Below are 19,112 nucleotides of genomic sequence, written 5' to 3'. Positions count from 1 at the left end.
GCAAATTCCCCCAGAGTTAATGGCAGACAAGGACTGGGATTTCTGTTCTCTGCGTATATACTAGCATGAATAATCCAAAGATGTAACCACTGGGTGCTAACAAGTTGAAAGTTTGCTAACATCTAGTCAATATTTTTAAGTATCTTAGTTGCTTTCAGGGGAAAAGGACAATATCTTTATTTTCCAAAAGAAATACAGTAGTGAAAATTTATTTACTGGTTTGCTGAGGCATGTGTGTCTTATTCTTTACGCAACATTAATAACAAGGAGAACAGTGTGGAGGGGTGTGCATTTACCGTGCTACTCCCAAGCTAGGTTGGTAGAGGCGTAGAAGTAATCTACCAGAGAGATTTCCCCTTTAGGATAATATGTATCGGGTGCTAGAAATGATTCTTTTCCCTCCCTCTTCTTACAGCCAGCAAGAAGCAAAAGAAAAAGAAGAAGCTGAATCTAGAGCAAAAGCTAAGAGAGAAGCTAAAAAGGTAGTTGTCCTGGAAAGTTCGTACCACAATGTAAGGACAAGGTTTTGCAGTGTCTCTTTAAAAATAAATCACAGAATTACTGAAGGCCTATATGAGAGAACTCGAGGTTTATTTAGTCAAGGAGTTGACAAAATATTTCTTAAAGGGCCATATAGTAGATATTTTAGATTGTAGCCATTCAGTCTCTGTCACAACTACTTAGCTCTACTGATGCAGCTGTAAAGCAGCCATATACAATGTGCAAGCAAATGGGCATGGCTGTGCCAATAAAACTTTATTTACAAAAAAAAGATGGTGGGCCAGATTTTGCTCACAGGCCATAGTTTGCAAATCTTCGATTTACTCCACTCCCATATTTTTAAATGAAGGTTTAAAATCTGGAGAGAAAGAAGAACTTGCTTATAAAGGTAGTGGGAGTGTTGGTATCAGAATCCATATCTTCATATTTCAAAATTCTCACAGTTGAAAGTGGAAACAATAGAATTCAAATGTAGACTTCCTGACACCAACTCTAGCATTATCCCTAACACGTTATGTAGTTTTGAATGACCATGTTTGGTCAAACCAGGTGTGTTTCTTGCTTTACCTTTAATTATTTCTGGTACCAGCATTTTTGGGAAAAATAGAAAAGCAAGTTTCCCAAGTAATTTTTTTCTTGGTTGCAAAAAGACTGATTCCAGGCAGATTTTTCAAGGTTTGTGGTCATTTTCTTGCCCCCATCGAAAACTATCGATATTAAAAATAACCTCTAACGAAAAGTATCACACTTGGAATTCGGTATTGTTTACAATTGTATTTCCCACAATTGTAAGTCTGAATTTAAAAATAATATGAGTAGCTAGTATGATTCACTTTTGAACATTTACGAGAGGAAATTCTTCAGTATGAGACAATTTCTGATTTCATGTTAGTTACTATAAACAATTCTCTCATAATATATTTCTTTTGCTAAGTATGACCAGTTAAGGAATGTGGCAGTGAACTTTGAAGCAGAGCTGGGAGAAAAACTCACTCTTGTCCTCATTGAGTTTCAACTTGAACTAAAAGATACAGAAAAAAACACAAATTGAATCTTAATTGGCACCAGTAATTAACTCTCTGATCTTGAGTGATTTGCTTATTCTCTCTCAATTCCTCACACAACTCTGGAACAAACATTTGCTGAGTACTTCCTAGATGTTAGTTATTATAGATTTACAGACGTGTATTATCTCATGTTATTCTCACAACAATCCAGGATGTATATTGAGTACTCAATGCATATTGGCCGTTATTATTTTAACCATGTGGAATAGATACTATTAATATTTCCATTTAAAAGATGAGGTAACTGAGGCACAGAGAGGCCACACCCCTCACCTAAGGTCTCTTGGTGGCAGATTGGAATTCTAATTAACAATATAATATAGCTGTCAACATGCTAGTTCTTGTCTGGCCGTACCTGGAATATTATGTTAAATTCTTTAGGAAAGGGGAAGAATTCAGAATGAGAAATGGTGCAAATGATTGAAACAGAATGACTGAAGTATCTGGGGATGTTTAGCTGTTGGAAGAGAACATAGGGTGATATGGGAGAAGGATAATAAAGCTTTCTCCAAATATCTGAAGGACTCTCATGTGGAAGAAGAAAAATATTCTCAATTTCTCTGAAGGAAGTAAAATACTTCGATTTTGCTTACTGGTCTGAAGGAACATACTCATCTGATTTGCGATGACATTTTAGAAAAATAAAACCCTAAGAGTAGGAATCCTATAGGATTTATTAGAGTTATTTTCCAAGATCCCCTAAAAGTAGCACTGTGGCTAATTTGTGGGAACTATCTAATAGAAACTTTAGAATGAACTATCTGGAGGGTAATGGACTCCTTATCACTGCAGGTGTTCCCATGCAAATTAGACAACTTCTTGACAGGCATGACATAAAGGGGACTGAGATATAGTAGGGATAGTTGGACCAGATAAACTTTGAAATTCTATACAAACTTGAAATTTTTTTATTCTATGACGTGTACAGTATTTTTATTTCATTATAATATGAGATGGAGAATAAAACTCTGAGTAAGGACTGTGACCAGTCCTCAGAGAACCCAGTTTGTTAAGAGATTCTTTCTTGCATGTGATTGCAGGTTCAGTCTGGATTTTGAGGCTAACTCTCAAGCAAAAAGAAACAGAAATGTCTTTTTAAGTCCTGTGTGCTTAGTAGTAATTGAATGAAACAATTGCCGGAAAAAAATGCTTAGGTCATTTTCTCTTTTGTCCAGAAAGCACTTAGTAGGGACCCAACAAAGATAATTTCCAAAAAAATACTCAAGCTCTTGACTTTTCTCCTCCTTTTAGGATGCATGCAGTGAATTTCGAAGCCTTTTTCAAAATGGAAGTCTTTTCTGCACACGAGAAAATGATCCCGTGCGTGGCCCAGATGGCAAGACCCATAGCAACAAGTGTGCCATGTGTAAAGCAGTCTTGTGAGTGCACAAATGAAGGTTGTGGGTTGGCAGAGTTGGAGAGGCAAAGAGCTGGGAAGATAATATATACTGTGTTTATCCTTTCCTTACATGTAAAAGCAACAAATGATTATCTGTAAAGCATTTTAAGTGAATCTTCCTTTATAAAGGCTGACTCACAATTCTAGAAATCGACAATATATGACTAAGTTATTACATTCTCCTTTAGTTCTCAGGTAAAGCCTACCAATACATCACAACATCTTTCTTGATAAAATTCCAAGTCCTTTGCTGTCAGGTGGATCCCTTCTCTGGATTATCTTGTAATTCCCATTGGGGAAAAAACACACAGATTTTACTATCAATCTAACTCCTCTACCTACATTTTTGAAAATATCACATTTTCAGGAAATGTAAAATAGCTCTTTACACAAAGTTTGGAAGTACACTTAAAATATTTAAGTCATTTAACAGCCATTTACTGAACATCTACAATGTATAACATGTATAATGATTATACATAGATGAAGCAGTCTTTCTAGAAATCACATAGTTTACTAGGGATTAGACATGGGCATAAGTTAATATAATACAAAGGAGGAATTGCTGAATGAAAAATGATGTATACAATGTGTTGTGGTACTTCAGTGAAGGAAGAGTTAATAAAAAGTTTTATAGGGTGATAGAACTGGACCTTATAATTTGGATACGATGTGGACAGTACAGGAAGAAATGAGAGGAAAAGAGAGGAACAGCATGAGTAAAGATCTAAAATTAAGAAAACAGTAGTATGTACATTAAAGAGCAAGTCATTTTATTTAGTTAGAACTTAACTTTACCATCTTTGTACGCCAGATCAAGGATTTTGAAGTCAATTCTATGTATAGTTGGAAGCTGCTGAAATGTTTCAAGTAGGAGAGAAAGTGGCATAAATAGAGTTCCTTTAGGAAGATTCGTAGGAAGGAAAAGACTAAAATTCAGAATGCTGCTTGTGGTGGTAGGGGATTGCAGTAACCCAGGGAGTAACCAGAGCAAGGGAAATAGGATAAAAGGTGAGTGGATCAACACGGGAGACGTGAAGGTGAAATCGATGTGTGGCAACAGCTATGTGAGCTGAAGGAGAGGGAGCAGTTACAGATGGCTCTGATGTTTTGTTTTTGGTGAGAAAGAGAATCTCGGAGGAAGAATATTTTTGGTAGAGAAGATCATTATTTTTGGACCTCTTGAATATGAAGTATTTGAGAGAAATCCAGTTGGAGATTCACAGTGAGCATTTATGAAATGCTAATTAATTGCTCACCTAGACTTGCTTGTGTTTATGTAAATGTTAATTTTCTTCTGGTGCAATGAGAACTCTGCCAGGCAAAATTTATCTTTTTATTCATCTTTTTATTTTCAGAGAAGAGGGCTTGCAACATAGTAGATGTTCAATAAATGCTGGTGAATTCTATACAAATTGAATTTGGTCTTTTGATGAGAAACTTATAGAAATGCATTCCATTCTCTGTAATCTATTATTCCCTACCTCCCACTTTCTAATTTCCAGCCAGAAAGAAGATGAAGAAAGAAAGAGAAAAGAAGAGGAAAATCAGAGAAATGCCGCAGGGAATGGTTCCCGTGGTGGAGGACGGAAATCTCGGGTGAGAGCAACCTCTAATTTCTGTAACCAGAGTGGACTCAACTCTGACAGTGGGGCCACAGCATAGCCTGTGGGAAAAGGCAATGTATGTAGTGCTGGGCGTGAAAGCCTCTTTGGAAGGACAGATTTTCCCCTTAAGACTGTAGGGTAATATCTCAGCAATTTTTAGTCTGTCCAGGGCCCATTTTAACTTTTTTAAACCTGGAAATAGTCAACTTGATGACCTTATTCTAGACTCCTGCCTCCTCTTTATATAATCTAGCTCTCATGCCAATCATTGATCACAGGAGAGTAAGTGGTACAAATTTGGGGATGTTTCCGCTGAGCATCACAGGCTTCTCATTTTCTTTTATTGTTCTCTCTTTCCCTGAATGGAGCCACTTTTTTGAGCTATATTTTCTGTTGATCCAAGGCAGCATAAGATGGCGAAAGAGCATGGGTTTTGGAGTGAGATAGTTTGGGGTATGATCTTGCCCCTGACATACAGGACTTGTGAAGCACTGAATAAGTTACTTCACCTCACTGAACTCTATTTCCCTTACTTAGCAATACTAGGACACTAGTTTTCAAGTTTATATAGAAAACTTTATATATAAGAACAGACAGCAGGACAGATTAGTCCTGTAGGCTATAGTTTGCTGACCTTTCATCTATGCTACTAAGTCCGAACCAGCTATATAATTTCCTGTGTGGAACATTAAAAGGAACATTATTAGCTGTGACAACTGATGTCTTAGAATATGGATGATTCTAGCCCCTCCTTTGTCTGTGGTTAGCAATCCTAGATGTTATATTCCTTATAAGAGGAGGCAGGCAAGAACAATTTGTTAAACAATTTTCTTACTCAAATTGTTTAACAAACTTGATAACAATACAACAGACCAAGTAATCTGAGAGGCCTGCTGTCTTCTCTTTTTTCAGGACCAGTGTGCTGAGTTTCGGCAAATAATGAAAGATGGAAAACTCAGCTGTACTCGGGAGAGCGATCCTGTACGTGATGCTAATGGCAAATCTTACAACAATAAGTGTACCATGTGTAAAGAGATACTGTAAGTACTTCTCTCAACAGGCATATCTAAAAGATGCCTGCATAGTCCTCCTGAATTAATGGCTATTGCTCAATTGTTCCCTCCATAAAAATTATTCTTTTTGTTAATTCCCAAATATTATCTCTTTGCCTTCCCTAAGGAACAATGAACCCCAGCAAGTGGCTTATTTCTACTCTATTTTCTGTCAGAATTCTGTGACCTGTAAATGCCATCATAGTAGATACTTGCTTTTTAGAACACATCATGCCTAATCCTAGGGAGACTTCGCAATAGTCATTTGGAATAGTTGACCAAGCATATAGCTTAAGAGGGCTATTTCTTATCATATATATGGAGCACACATCGCATAATCCAGAGTGTGTTCCTTTTGTCTATTTTTTCTTGAAGGATGGTTCTGAGTTGGAGTGTTTTGTGATTTAGATCAGCCACTCTTGATTTGTGTTATTGGGGAAAGTAACATAACCACCATCAGTCCCTCTGTATATTGAGGTAGTTTTCTAGGTGACCTTGATGGCTACTCGTAGTTTTAAAACTTGATGCCTATATCACAACGCTCTTAATTATGGCATTTAATTGATATGTATTTAATAAGTATTTAATGCTTCTTCACTTTTCTTCTTGGAAAAAATTACAATCTTGTAGTAATACAGGCCACGTGAGAAAATCTTACTAATCCAAATGCTGCATTTACAAAAACTGAAATTAGTTTATTCACGGTCTTATGGGGGAGGGAGCTTCAGAGCTGAAACGAGAATCCAGTTCTTTTGAATACCAGACTAGTATTTATTCCACATTATTAAAATTCTTTGGTAGAAGTAGGGTGGCAGAGTGTGGCAGTGCTAGGGCTTCAGCATCAGATGCTATTACAGCTCCATGTTCTTGGACAGGTTATTTCCCTTCCCTAGGCTTCAGTCTGCTCATATTTATAATGGGGGTGATGGCAACAAAAATCACAGTAGCTATGTAGTGTTTCTTTTGAAAATTAAATGAAAGGAACCATGTAAAACTCTTAGCACAGCGCCTAGCACAAAGTAGGCACACAATAAATGTGAATCGTCACGGTCAGCACCGTTATTAGTGTTTAGTAAATATATGGGTATGGTCATTAATGGTGATAAATAGTGACTAATGTTACGATCTCTTACACTGTACCAGGGTGCCCCTTTGCACAACACATACTTCACAGATACAACAAACATAATTGAGATAGCTCTTCACTTATGACTCTGTTTTTTTCTGCATCACATATTAATAGTGGATAATTTTGTGAAAGAACAAATGATGATTCTCAGATGCAGAAAATTATTAAGATAAAACTCTGCTGTCATAATCAGTGTCATCCACGTTATAAGATATTCACATGGAGTATTTAACAAAACACATATAAATGGAATATTTTTTATAGTCTTTGGAAACCCTTCATCTGACAATAAATGGTTTTTGACTTGACTACCTACTATGTAATGCACACTCTTCACGGACAAGTACTCTTCAAGTGAACAAGACAAAGTTCCTGCCTTTATGGAACTATAATGTAACATAGGGAAGATAGATCATTAACAAATAAGCAAAGAACTACATAACACAAGGCCAGGCGGTAAAAAGAAAAATAAAGCAGAGTAAGGCAACAGAAAGGGATTGGAGTTACTACTTTATTTGTGGTGTTCAGGGAAAGCCTGATGTGTGAGGAAGACCTGTAAAACGTGAGTGAAGTGAATCATTTGGCTGTCTGGAGGAAGAAAGTTTCAGGCAGAGCAAGAGCCAATGCAAAAGTCTGAAGATATGTGTGAAATTAGCAAGCTCAAGAAACCGAAAGGAGGTCACTATGTCTCAGGATTATTGCATGGAAAACTGCAGGAAATGAGTTTGGAAAGATCATATAAGGCTTTTTAGGCCAAGAAAAGGACAGTGGATTTTATTCTATATGTAATCAGAGGCCACTGGAAGTTTTTGAGCAGAGCCATGACTATAACTTGAATTCCACCAAAGTGAATCGTTATAGGTACTGTCTTTTTCCAAGAGTCTACTTGATTAAAATTTCATGACTTTATATTTGTTTGAATCTTTAGGATATATTTTATTACCATTTCCCTATTTCTTACATACACAAAGGGAGCTCCCTAAATAGAATATATATACATGTATATACACACACATACACATATATATATATGTCGTGTTACATACCTACATACACATTTGTTTTGTGTGCAAAACCAAGTGAAAATTTGAAAGAGAAATACATGTATTAGAGTTTTACAGTCTTTGGATCTTGGGCCAACCTGGCTTGCTTGTTAAAAATCAGGTTACTGAGTCCCAATCCAGATCTTGTCAATAAGAATGTTGGGATGGTTAGTGAATCTGAATTTTTAAAAATTTCACAGGTGATTCTTAAGGCATATGAAAACTTAGGGACCTCTGGCATAAATATTTTATCAGAAAGGTAGGAGATTAAAAAAAAATAACATGATCTTAAGGTACTTTCTAGATTACTTGTCTTCTTTCTATCTTGACCTCCATACTTTAAGAAATAATATTATAATGGGTTGACCTACAAATCAAAGAACTAAAATAGTGAGTTGATGGGGAATTAAAAACCACAGCGTATGAAGAAAAGGTGAAAGAGCTGGGGAAGCTGGATTTGGAGACCTGAAACTTGCCTTTAAATATCTGAAGGATTAATATCGGGAGGAGGTATGGATCCAGCAGGCTTGTTCTGTGTTGTCCTGAGAATGTGAAATAAACCTAAAGGATGGAAGTTATAAGGAGATAAATTTGGACTCAAACAAAGGAGACTCTGAAATTACTTGAGTTGATCTACCTAGAATATCCACCTTGTGGGGAAGGAGTTTCTTAATAACCAAGCTGACTGTCCATTTTGGGGATATACAGAGAGATTCTCTATGAAGGAAATTGTTTAGGATACATAAGCTCTAAGCCTTCTTCCAGACCTGAGTATGTGTTAACAAGATGGCTATTGACTCTTTTCTCTCCTAGGCAAAGAGAAACAGATGAAAAAAATAAGGATTCTGGTAACAGATCAGATGAGACTGACTCAGCATCACAAAAGGTGAGTCATTAACCAGTTTTTGGCAAGAATGGGCTTTCTGTAAGTCAACACATGTCTATCAAAAATATGGAAAGAAGGGGTTGGCCCACTGCCATAGTGGTTGAGCTCGAGTGCTCTGCTTCAGTGGCCCAGGGTTCATGGGTTTGGGTCCCAGGCGCAGACCTACACACTGGTTATCAAGCCATGCTGTGGAGGCATCCCACATACAAAATAGAGGAAGAGTGGCACAGTTGTTAGCTCAGGGTCAATTTTCCTGAAGCAAAAAGAAGGAGATTGGCCACAGATGTTAGCTCTGGGCCAATCTTCCTCACCAAAAAAAAAAAAAAAAAAAGTGGAAAGAGGATATCAATGTTGCCAACCAAGATCCTGCCGTTAGAAAGTCAGAAGACATCATGAATGTGAATATCAGTGGTAACTTGTTCAGTGTAGAAATTTAATGCCAAATGGAAATCTTTCAGTCAAACACTTTACAAAGCACTTTTACAAATAGTAGTTTATTTAACTTGCTCAACAGCCTGGTTTTTTTAAACTTATTTTATGGATGGGCAAAATGAGGCTCAGCTGCTATAACAACTTGTTACCAACAGTGGCTTAAAACAAAGCAAATTATTATCATACATTTCTGGAGTTTGGAAGTCCTAAATGGGTCTCACTGTGTTAAAACCAAGATGTCGGTAAGGTCTCACCGTGTTAAAACCAAGATGTCGATGCATTCCTTTGTGATCTCCCTCCCTCCAGGGGAGGATCTGGTTCTTCGCCTTTTCTAACTTCTAGAGGCTGCCTGCATTCCTGGGCTTGTGGCCATCTTTAAAATAATCAATGGCCAAATGGCCATTTGAATCTTTTTCATGCTGTGTCATTCTGACACTGATTCTGACCCTCTAGCCTCTCTCTTTCACTCACAAGAACCTCTGTGATTACGTCGGGCCCACCTAGACAATCCAGGGTAATCTCTCCATTTCAAAGTTTTAATCCATCTTCAACTTCATTCCTCCTCACCATGTAAGGCAACATATTTACAGGTTCCAGGAATTAGGATGTAGACCTCTTCGTGGAACATTGTACTGCCTCCCACAGCAAGGTTAAGTGGCTGCCTGATTCTTAAGTTGAAAGCTTCAGATTTTCAAGCCCAATTAAATATTATGTGAAAACAGCATTCCCAATATAATCTTTCCTTTCTTTTCAGGATGAATGTGATGAGTTTAGAGGCCAAATGAAAAATGGACAACTTATCTGCACCCGAGAGAGTGATCCTGTCCGGGGTCCACATGGCAAGACACATGGCAATAAGTGTACTATGTGTAAGGAAAAACTGTGAGTATTTTTCAAAAATGGGCTTTTAATTGTGAGTCTTAAAGTGGAATAATCATTTCTCAACAGTTTGAGAAAAATGATGATTTTTTTAAAAGCAGATCTAGTAATTAATGAGGTGTTTGTTTAGTTTGGTTGAAATGTTTCTTTCCATTTTTTCTTCCAGGGAAAGAGAAGCAAGTGAGAGAAAAAAGAAAGAGAAGGACAACAGCAGAAATACAGGAGAAAGGAGCAATGAAAAACAGGTAATATGTGCTAGACACGCTGATGCTAAAATTTGGATGGTTGGTTGTATGGCTAATTAATTTGACAAGTATTTATGGAATGTCTACTCTGTCCCAATCTGTGGATATAACGGTAAACAAGCAAGACATGGCCAGATCTTGCAAAGAAATAGCATGCTATTCAATGCCCTGAGAACAACTCTGAAGCAATTACTTCACATTTGTAGGACCAGTGACAGTTGTCAAATTATTCTTGTTATCAGTTGAATTTCTTTTCTGAAGTTTTAAAACAAAAAATAAACAAGCAAAGAGTTACTAAAATTACAAACAAGAAAGCAAGTATCAAAAACTTGGAGCTCTCCAGAAGACAGATTCTTGAGTTGGCATTCCAGTGCCATCTTGTGTTCAATTTTGGGCTTTTAAGAATAATGTTCAATGCTTTACGACACCAACACTTAGAATATGACACAGCACAATGTCTTCTAATACGTCTATAGACTCTAATTAGAAAAGTGCAACAGTGACATTTCCCCAGGAAGATTTTCCCATTAATGAGGCAATTTTTCATTAGATCTATACTGACTAAATAAAATGAAACATTAATAGTAATTATCATGTTTTAAAAATATTTTGGGAATCTCTGTTATGCATTTTGGTAGATGAATGGCTTTGAGAAAAGACTGTATTGCACAACTTCAAATGATCTCTATTGGCCGTCTATTCTGTTTATAGTCTTGGTCAATTTCTTTTCATTTTTTAAATATCTATTTTAGGAATTTCAAACAAAAAAATACTCTCTCTATATGTATTTATAGAAATCCAGATATTTTGTGTATGTGTGGCAAAAGAGAGCTGCAATCTTATCTACATATGCACAGTAAAACAAGCTTTACAAAGCACATGCATCATCGTATTTAAACCTCCCCAAAATCTATGCAGAAGATGGTATTTTTGTTCCAATTTTACAGTTGAGAAAAACTCAGAGACGTTAACTACACACCAAATAAATAGAAGGGCCAGGGGTTGCATCCATAAATCAAAAGTTGCAATACAGGCAGATGGCTACAATCATACACATATGTGTGTGTGGTATTTGGGGCACCTGGATAAAAAAATAATTCTAGTAACTTCTAAAAATGGTGGCTGTGAGACATTTAATATATTGATCATGTGTTCAATTCCAGAGACTTTTTTAAATGCTGCAGATAAACATAGCTCTTGAGGGGCCCGACCTGCTGGCATAGTGATTAAGTTCACAGGCTCTGCTTTGGTGGCCTGGGGTTTGCAGGTTTGGATCCCAGGCACAGACCTCTGCACTGCTCATCAAGCCATGCTGTGGTGGCTTCCCATATATAAAATAAAGGGGGATGGGCACAGATGTTAGCTCAGGGCTAATCTTCCTCAGCAAAAAGAGGAAGACTGGCAATGGATGTTAGCTCAGGGCTGATCTTCCTTACCACAAAAAAAAAAGAAAAAGTAGATCTTGAGTTGTTCATGGGTATCACAGTTTAAATAAAGAAGGATAACTACAATCTAGGTGACCAGGTATTTTTTAAGGTAATCTTCCCATATCTCTACTTTGGCTCTTTTGGCTTAAAGGAAGTTTAAGACAAACTTCTGTAGATGTCCGAAAATTTTAATAGAGGCCAGATCCTGTGGACTCAGTTTCATTGGCTTCTTTTTAAGGTTCTTATTTTTCAATGAACAAAAAAGGCAGCTCCATCTTCTTGCAAATGTATGGGAGCTTTATTCTCTGCCAGGTAAAAGCAAAGAAGGCAAGGAGTATAGTCTGCTTGTTAGCAGGTTTCTGATCACAATTCCAACATTGATTTTAATGATTTAATCTCTCTGGGCCTTAATTTTCTCACCTGTAAATGGGGATAATGGGTGTTTATCTTACAGCTTTTTTAGGACAACCAAAGGAAATCGATTAGAGCACACAACAGAATGCCTGGTCTATAATACTGATTTGATAAAAATTTTTTTTTTAAATTTTGTTCTTGAGGGCCAAAACTAAAAGTTTACATGTTTATATGTCTGTGCCAAAAGAGCATCTTTCAGTTCATTCCAGGGCTTTTTATATATGGAGTAATGAGTGGAGTTACAAGGAGACAGATTTGGGGCTGAGCCTAGTGAAAATTGTATAAAAATGGTGCAGCCTGCCTTAGGTAGTAGTAAAATCCCACTGGGGCAAGGCAATTATTTGAGAGGATGCTATGGAGAAGATTCAAACTACTTAAGCAGATATTGAAGAAAGTGCCTTTAAAACACATTCCATCTCTAAAATTTCCTTTTCTCGAGGTGTTCATTTTCCCCCTCAAGTGTTAGGAGTTTATGTCTAACCAACCAACCATGTTTTCAGTTTTATAGATCAGACTATCATAGTAACATCTTTTTTTGCTCCTATTGGCAGGATCAGTGTTATGAATTCCGGAACATGGTGAGAGACGGAAAGCTTATCTGCACCAGAGAAAATAACCCTGTTCGAGGTCCGGATGGCAAGATGCATCCCAACAAGTGTGCCATGTGTGAGAGCATCTTGTACGTGAAGAGGTTTATTGATCAGTTTGATATGTTGTGAGTGTTTGCCTGAAAATAGTTCCTCTTAATTTACAACTTAAGGCATTGGATCACACATTAAAAATATAATAATAGCACCTCACTTTATAAGAAGATAGTAAGTTTCCAAAGCACTTTCACAAGAAATTTTTATTTCTTTTATTATTATTATTTTTTTTTGGTAAGGAAAATTGGCCCTGAGCTAACATCCATGCCAATCCGCCTCTATTTTTTTGTATGTGGGATGCTGCCACAGCAGGGCTTGATGAGTGGTGTAGGTCTGCGCCTGGGATCCGAATCCGCGAACCCCAGGCTGCCACAGTGGAGCACGTGAACTCAACCACTACGCTACCAGGCCAGCCCCAAGAAATTTTTATTTTGATGATGAGAAACATAATCATACCTGGAGCATCTGAGACGGGAAGATAGCGATCGTACAGGGCCCAAATCATGGACTTTTAAAGAGGAAGCTTATCAGCTAACTAACATAGGGCAGGCCAGTTCACTTTGCAGAGCTTCAATTTCTCCTATATGTAAAGGGAAAGATAACAATATAATATAGTTTGGGTAGGGATTCAAGGAGATAATACTTTAAAAAATGTTTATAAACTTTAAAGCACTCTAACTATGGAAAGAACAATCAGTACTGGAGAGTGTAGTTGTAATGTAATAAGAAAAATAAAAAGGAGATGTGACAGGCCGGCCTGGTGGTGTAGCGGTTAAGTTCACACGCTCTGCTTCGCTGGCCCGGGGTTTGCTGGTTCAGATCCTGGGAGCAGACCTACTTACCGCTCATCAAACCATGCTGAGGTGGTGTCCCACATAGAGCAACTAGAAGGATGTACAACTATGGCATACACCTATCTACTGGGGCTTTGGGGAGAAAAAAGGAAAAAAGGAGGAAGATTGGTAACAGATGTTAGCTCAGGGCCAATCTTCCTCAAAAAAAAAAAAAGGAGAAATGAAACAACTCTTTATATGAGAGCCATAAATATGTTCAATTAAGGAGTAAAAGAAATTGCCTTTTAGGATCATATCATTCTGGATGAGAATATAGTAACTGAATTTATGAAAGTTATCGTCACAGATATATTATGCAAATTCTGACAATCAGAACTCATTAGTAAAAAAAGAAATTTAAATTTTTTTTAGATATGAGAAAATAGTGTTAGATTTGCTGATGTTTAGAGAAATACTTGGTTAAAAAAAATTCAATAATAACCCTGGAAAAATGACTCTATTCTTTTTTATTCTGCAGTGAGCGAGAAGCTAATGAAAGAAAAAAGAATGATGAAGAAAAATCAAATGCCAAGCCCTCAAAAGATGCAAAGGTTATTTCTTAAAAGATATCAAGATAACTATTTTACTTTTCATCCTCAGAATCTTGTATTCTCTTCCATAACAATAAAGATGCTAATCCTTTGCGTCAAAGAAAATTGATTTTGTCAATGTCGTCACTTTGGGTTATAATAAGATTTTTTTTCTGGCTTTGAAGTTTAATGTTCTTCTCAATTTTGTAGAGAATTTTCCTACAGTGTGTGTTAATTACGGCTTTAGTCTCTCCTCTTTGGGAGAAATGTGAATTAAAAAATAGAGGGTAAAATTCTTTACCACCTCAACTGCATGCTTATCTCTGACTTTAAATGTGAAATGGGGCTTTAGGTAGCTTGTGACATTGATTTTAACAATTCAGGTCATATAAACTAGTCTTGAAGTCTTCTCTTTAGCTTCTGTCCTTGATGTGTTTTTTCTGTTTTCTCCAGATGGTTTTTTCAGCATCAACAAATCAATAGTGTGCGTGCATGATACTATCTTTTCTATTTGCTTTTTAAGACTGCAAAGAAGACATCTTCCCTCAGTCCTTAACAGTGATTGTCACATTTGTAGAGCTAGACTCTTCTGAGATTGTTCTTTGGTCAAGAGTACACCTCATGTGGAAAAGTGGGGAAAGGAAAGATGGAAGGAAAGGGCGAGGGAGACAAGGAGGTCTATCAAGTGTTGTTTTATGTTTCCCTACGTCTCCAGGACCAGTGCAGAGAGGCTCGGAGTGAAGCGGAGGATGGAAAATTTAGACAGTCTGAGCCTCCTTTGGCCTCCATTGTCAAGATAAGTGCAGTGAGTCTGAGCCCAGAGCCAAGAAAGGACTTCCTAAAACCAAGGTTGAGAAAACCACCAAGCCAAGAAGGGAAAAAGCCATGTTCACTTCCGCTTTCTCATTTTCTAGGACGAATGTAGTCAGTTTCGGGACTACTCGAGGAATGACGAGCTCTTGTGCACTCGAGAGAATGACCCCGTGCATGGCGTTGATGGAAAGTTATATAAAAACAAGTGCTACATGTGCAGAACTGTCTTGTGAGTAAGAGGATCCTGTTACGCCTTCAGCTAGTGGGGCAACTGTGTTTTTAGAAAGCGCTTATTACATAAACACGTGTTCATGAATCCATGGGGTCCTTAAAATAAGTCTTTAGATTCAAGGCCCTTAAACTGAGAACACTTGATATAGGAGAAAGACTGGACTTGGAGACAGGAAATCCAGATATAAGTTCTAACCATGATATTTACTAGCTGTGTCACTTGAAAAAAAGTTTTTCCAACTTTCGGGGTCATGGTTACAAGAAATTGTTCCAGATCTTTGTTCCACGACTAGATCAGACTCAACAGAGAAATTAAAAAAAAATACAGATTTTACACCCCAAAAATATATTAAGCCAGAATCTTCAGGCTAGAGAATTTTTTGTAGAAAAGATTTCTTGGTTATTCTGATGAACAACCATATTTGGGGACTAATGGCCAGGATAGATAATGATAATGATGATGCTTGTGAAAAACACTGTGAACACAATAATAATAATCAGAATTATTTTAGCTCTTCTAGTACCGTAGTCCTCCGTTATCTGTGGTTTCACTTTCCACGGTTTCAGTTACCCGCCGTCAAACTCGGTCCAGAAGCAGATGATCTTCCTTCTGACATATGGTCAGAAGGTCAATGGTAGCCTAATGCTACATCACAAGGCCTATGTCATTCACTCTTCATCTCATCATGTAGGCATTTCATCATCTCACATCATCATAAGAAGAAGAAGGATCAGTACAGTACAATAAGATATTTTCAGAGAGAGAGACACCACAGTCACATAACTTTTATTATAGTATATTGTTATAATTGTTTTATTTTATTAATTGTTATTGTTGTCAATCTCTTACTGTGGCTAATTTATATATTAAACTTTATCCCAGGTATGCATGTATAGGGAAAAACAGTATATATAGGGTTCAGTACTATCCGCGGTGTCAGGCATCCACTGGGGGTCTTGGAACATATCACTTGTGGATATGGGGGGACAGTTGTATGTTTCTTGAGGTAAGAATTACCAATACTACCCTCTTTTTATCTTCCACTAAATCTAAGCTTGAGGAATTTAAGCAACTTGTCTAAGGTTGAACATCTATTAAGTGATGAGAGCTCTAAATCAGTTCCCAGTTGTTTACTTTTCTTAACATATCATCCTGGTCACTCTGGTTGAATTTTTTATGGCTCTATCATATTTTATTAGAATTTCTTAACTTCCCAGTGGAAGTTATAGGAGCTGGTCTTTGTGGACATAACTTTAAATTCCTTTTCGTTTTTTTCTCTAGTCAAAAAGAAGCTTTAGAAAGGGCAAGAATTCGAGAAAAGCCATCCCATGTTAGATCTTCTAAAGAGGAACACAGCCCAGATTCCCTCCATTCCTCTCTGGTAAGAATGACTATTTCTGAAAAGCTACCAATTAACTTAATTCTCTTATTTTGGGGAGCCTGTTGCCACTTGCCCTCCATAAACCTCATTTTCATAGAAAGGTCTGGAAAAGCCTGAGTCAGTACAGCCTCAAGTCCTTTGAAGATTAGTTGTAGTTCACGCTTGGTAAGAGTCTGGGATTACTCACCAGTGCATTATTCTGTGCTCTTGGAGATTCTTAGCTCTGCTCCAAGCCAATTTAGTACATTTTTGAAATTTTAAAAAGTGGGTGTGTAATGAATATGACTTATTGCACATGCGGTCACATAAGTAGTAAGGAGGCTCAATTCTATAATCTCAGTTCGGTAATTCTGTAATTACAATTCTATAATTTCACCAAAAAGTCTCCTCACCCAGCTTCCTCTCATTTTTCCTCCCCAAACCAAATTCCTTTCCCAATAGCCTGGACCACTTTGCTGAGCGTGTTCACACTTGTGAAATTCCGCCAATTAGCAATTCATAGTGATTAAAACTTTTTATTTAAGATATAGGCTGATGCCCATCAGTAATGTATACCTTAGTGTAAACTAGCCTAATTGGATTGCTTTTTTTGGAGGTTTACCAAGGTCAGGAGTAGAAAGGAAGAAACGGGATGTGAGAGCGTGAAGCATATTTATGAAGTGGAATCTCACATGGGGGCCTAAAAGCGAGACTTTAGCACCTCGTCCGATGACTTAGAAAAGAAGAAAGAAAGATGTCAAACATGAATTTTATCTAATTATTTGTCCAATTCAACTAGGATAATGGATGAATTGCACTGGTAAAATATAAACTAATTATATATTTCTAGTAAATTAGGCACTACACTAGAAAACTCTAAGCATGCAGAAGAGCTATTCACAAAATCTGTTCCTTTTTTGCCCACCTTCATTGAGATATAATTGATATATAACATTGTATATGTTTAAGATGTACAATGTGTTGATTCCATACATTTGTATATTGCAAAATGATTACCACCATAGCGTTAGTTAACACCTTCATTACCTCACATAATTACCATTTCTTTTTTGTGGCGAGAACATTTAAGATCTACTCACTTAGCAACTTTCAACTTTATAATACAGTATTATCAGCTATAATCACCATGCTGTACATTAGATCCTCAGAACTTATACATCTTATAACTGAAAGTTTGTACCCTTTGACCAACATCTCCCTAATTCCCCCAGTCTCAGCCCCTGGTAACCACCATTCTACTTTCTGTTTCTGTGAGTTTGGCTTTTTCAGATTCCACATATAAGTGATATCATCCAGTATTTGTCTTTCTTTGTCTGACTTATTTCACTTAGCACAATGCCCTCAAGTCTCATCCAAGTTGTTGCAAATGACAAGATTTCCTTTTTCCTTCCTTCTTGTGGCTGAATAATATTCCATCGTGTTGCACATCTTCTTTATCTATTCATCCATTGATAGACATTTAGATTGTTTTCCTATCTTGGCTATTGTGAATAATAAAATCTGTTCTTTTTTAAAAAAACATTTTACTGAAGTATAATAGTCAAGTAGAAAAAGTGCACATATCATAAGCGTACAGCTAAATGAAATATCACAAAGTGATCACACCTGTGATATTAGCACCTACGTCAAGAAATAAGATATCACCAGTAGACCAGAAGCCCCATCATGCTTCCAGCTAATGGACAATCTGGTTTCGAGCTGAGCTGTCTCGTGGAGAAGAGAACTATATTCATTATCCAATTAGCTATCCATTTATTCATTCTACAAATATTTATTGAGCACCTACTATTTTCCAACCATTGCTTATGTGTGTGAACAACAGCCATAAACAAAACAGACAGAACCTTTCTACACCCATGGAGTTTATATTAGAAGAACATAGATAATAGAAAATGTGAATAAATAAAATGTAATGCCAAGGGAGAAATAAAGTAGTAAAATGATATAGTAAACGCCGGGATCCAATTTTAAAGCGGGTACAGAAAAGAGTTCTCTGAGAAGGTGATATTTGCACCAAGGCCTAAAGGGATAGATTCCATATGTGTAAGTGAGGGGAGAGCATTCTAAGAAGAGGAACAGCAAAGCCCTGAGGGAGTGGTCGAACGACAGTATAGAGTCCAGTGTGGATGAGATAGAGTGACCTCAGTGAGAGCTACAGAGGAGGAAGTCATTCAAGTAACGGGAGACCATGTTGTGTAGGATTTTGTAGCCCATTTTAAAGATGTTGGCCATTATTCTGAATGAAGCTTTGGAAAAGAAGAGTTACGTGATCTGACTTATGTTTTATAAGGATAACTCTGCTTGCTGTATTGAAAATACACAACAGGGAGGCAAGGGCAAAAGTTGGACAGCCAGTTAGTCAGCCATGGCAGTAATCCACAGAAGAGACGATGCTAGTTTATACCATGGTCGTAGTGGTGGAGGTCGTGAGAGGTGGTTGGATCCTGAGTCTGTTTTGAAGGTGGAGTCAAACAGAATTTGTTGAGTTGATGTACTATGTAAGAAAAAAAGAGGCATTCTGTCTTTGTTGCTTCTTTGTAATGCTTTATCCTGGTAGTTTTGAAGCTTGTAGCAGCAGATACCTGAAAAATACCGAGG

At 37.2% G+C, this 19,112-nt stretch overlaps 1 protein-coding gene across 1 annotated transcript in view; it reads left to right on the top strand.

Moving 5' to 3' along the window:
* Positions 1 to 19,112, top strand: part of SPINK5 (serine peptidase inhibitor Kazal type 5) — a 74,990-nt gene that overhangs the window by 47,608 nt on the left and 8,270 nt on the right. The window contains exons 20-31 of the mRNA XM_087430292.1: positions 416 to 482; positions 2,820 to 2,947; positions 4,473 to 4,566; positions 5,487 to 5,614; positions 8,612 to 8,684; positions 9,871 to 9,998; positions 10,162 to 10,240; positions 12,633 to 12,760; positions 14,037 to 14,109; positions 14,804 to 14,893; positions 15,003 to 15,130; positions 16,415 to 16,514. Coding sequence (XP_087286418.1) covers positions 416 to 482; positions 2,820 to 2,947; positions 4,473 to 4,566; positions 5,487 to 5,614; positions 8,612 to 8,684; positions 9,871 to 9,998; positions 10,162 to 10,240; positions 12,633 to 12,760; positions 14,037 to 14,109; positions 14,804 to 14,893; positions 15,003 to 15,130; positions 16,415 to 16,514 — 1,216 coding nt within the window. The remainder of the gene's footprint in view (positions 1 to 415; positions 483 to 2,819; positions 2,948 to 4,472; positions 4,567 to 5,486; positions 5,615 to 8,611; positions 8,685 to 9,870; positions 9,999 to 10,161; positions 10,241 to 12,632; positions 12,761 to 14,036; positions 14,110 to 14,803; positions 14,894 to 15,002; positions 15,131 to 16,414; positions 16,515 to 19,112) is intronic.

The sequence above is a fragment of the Ceratotherium simum genome, chromosome 4, assembly GCF_057802395.1.
Source record: "Ceratotherium simum simum isolate JZ-2026a chromosome 4, ASM5780239v1, whole genome shotgun sequence".
Taxonomy (NCBI): Eukaryota; Metazoa; Chordata; class Mammalia; order Perissodactyla; family Rhinocerotidae; genus Ceratotherium; species Ceratotherium simum.
Note: the sequence above shows the minus strand (reverse complement) of the source record. Positions and strands in the feature narration are given on the sequence as shown.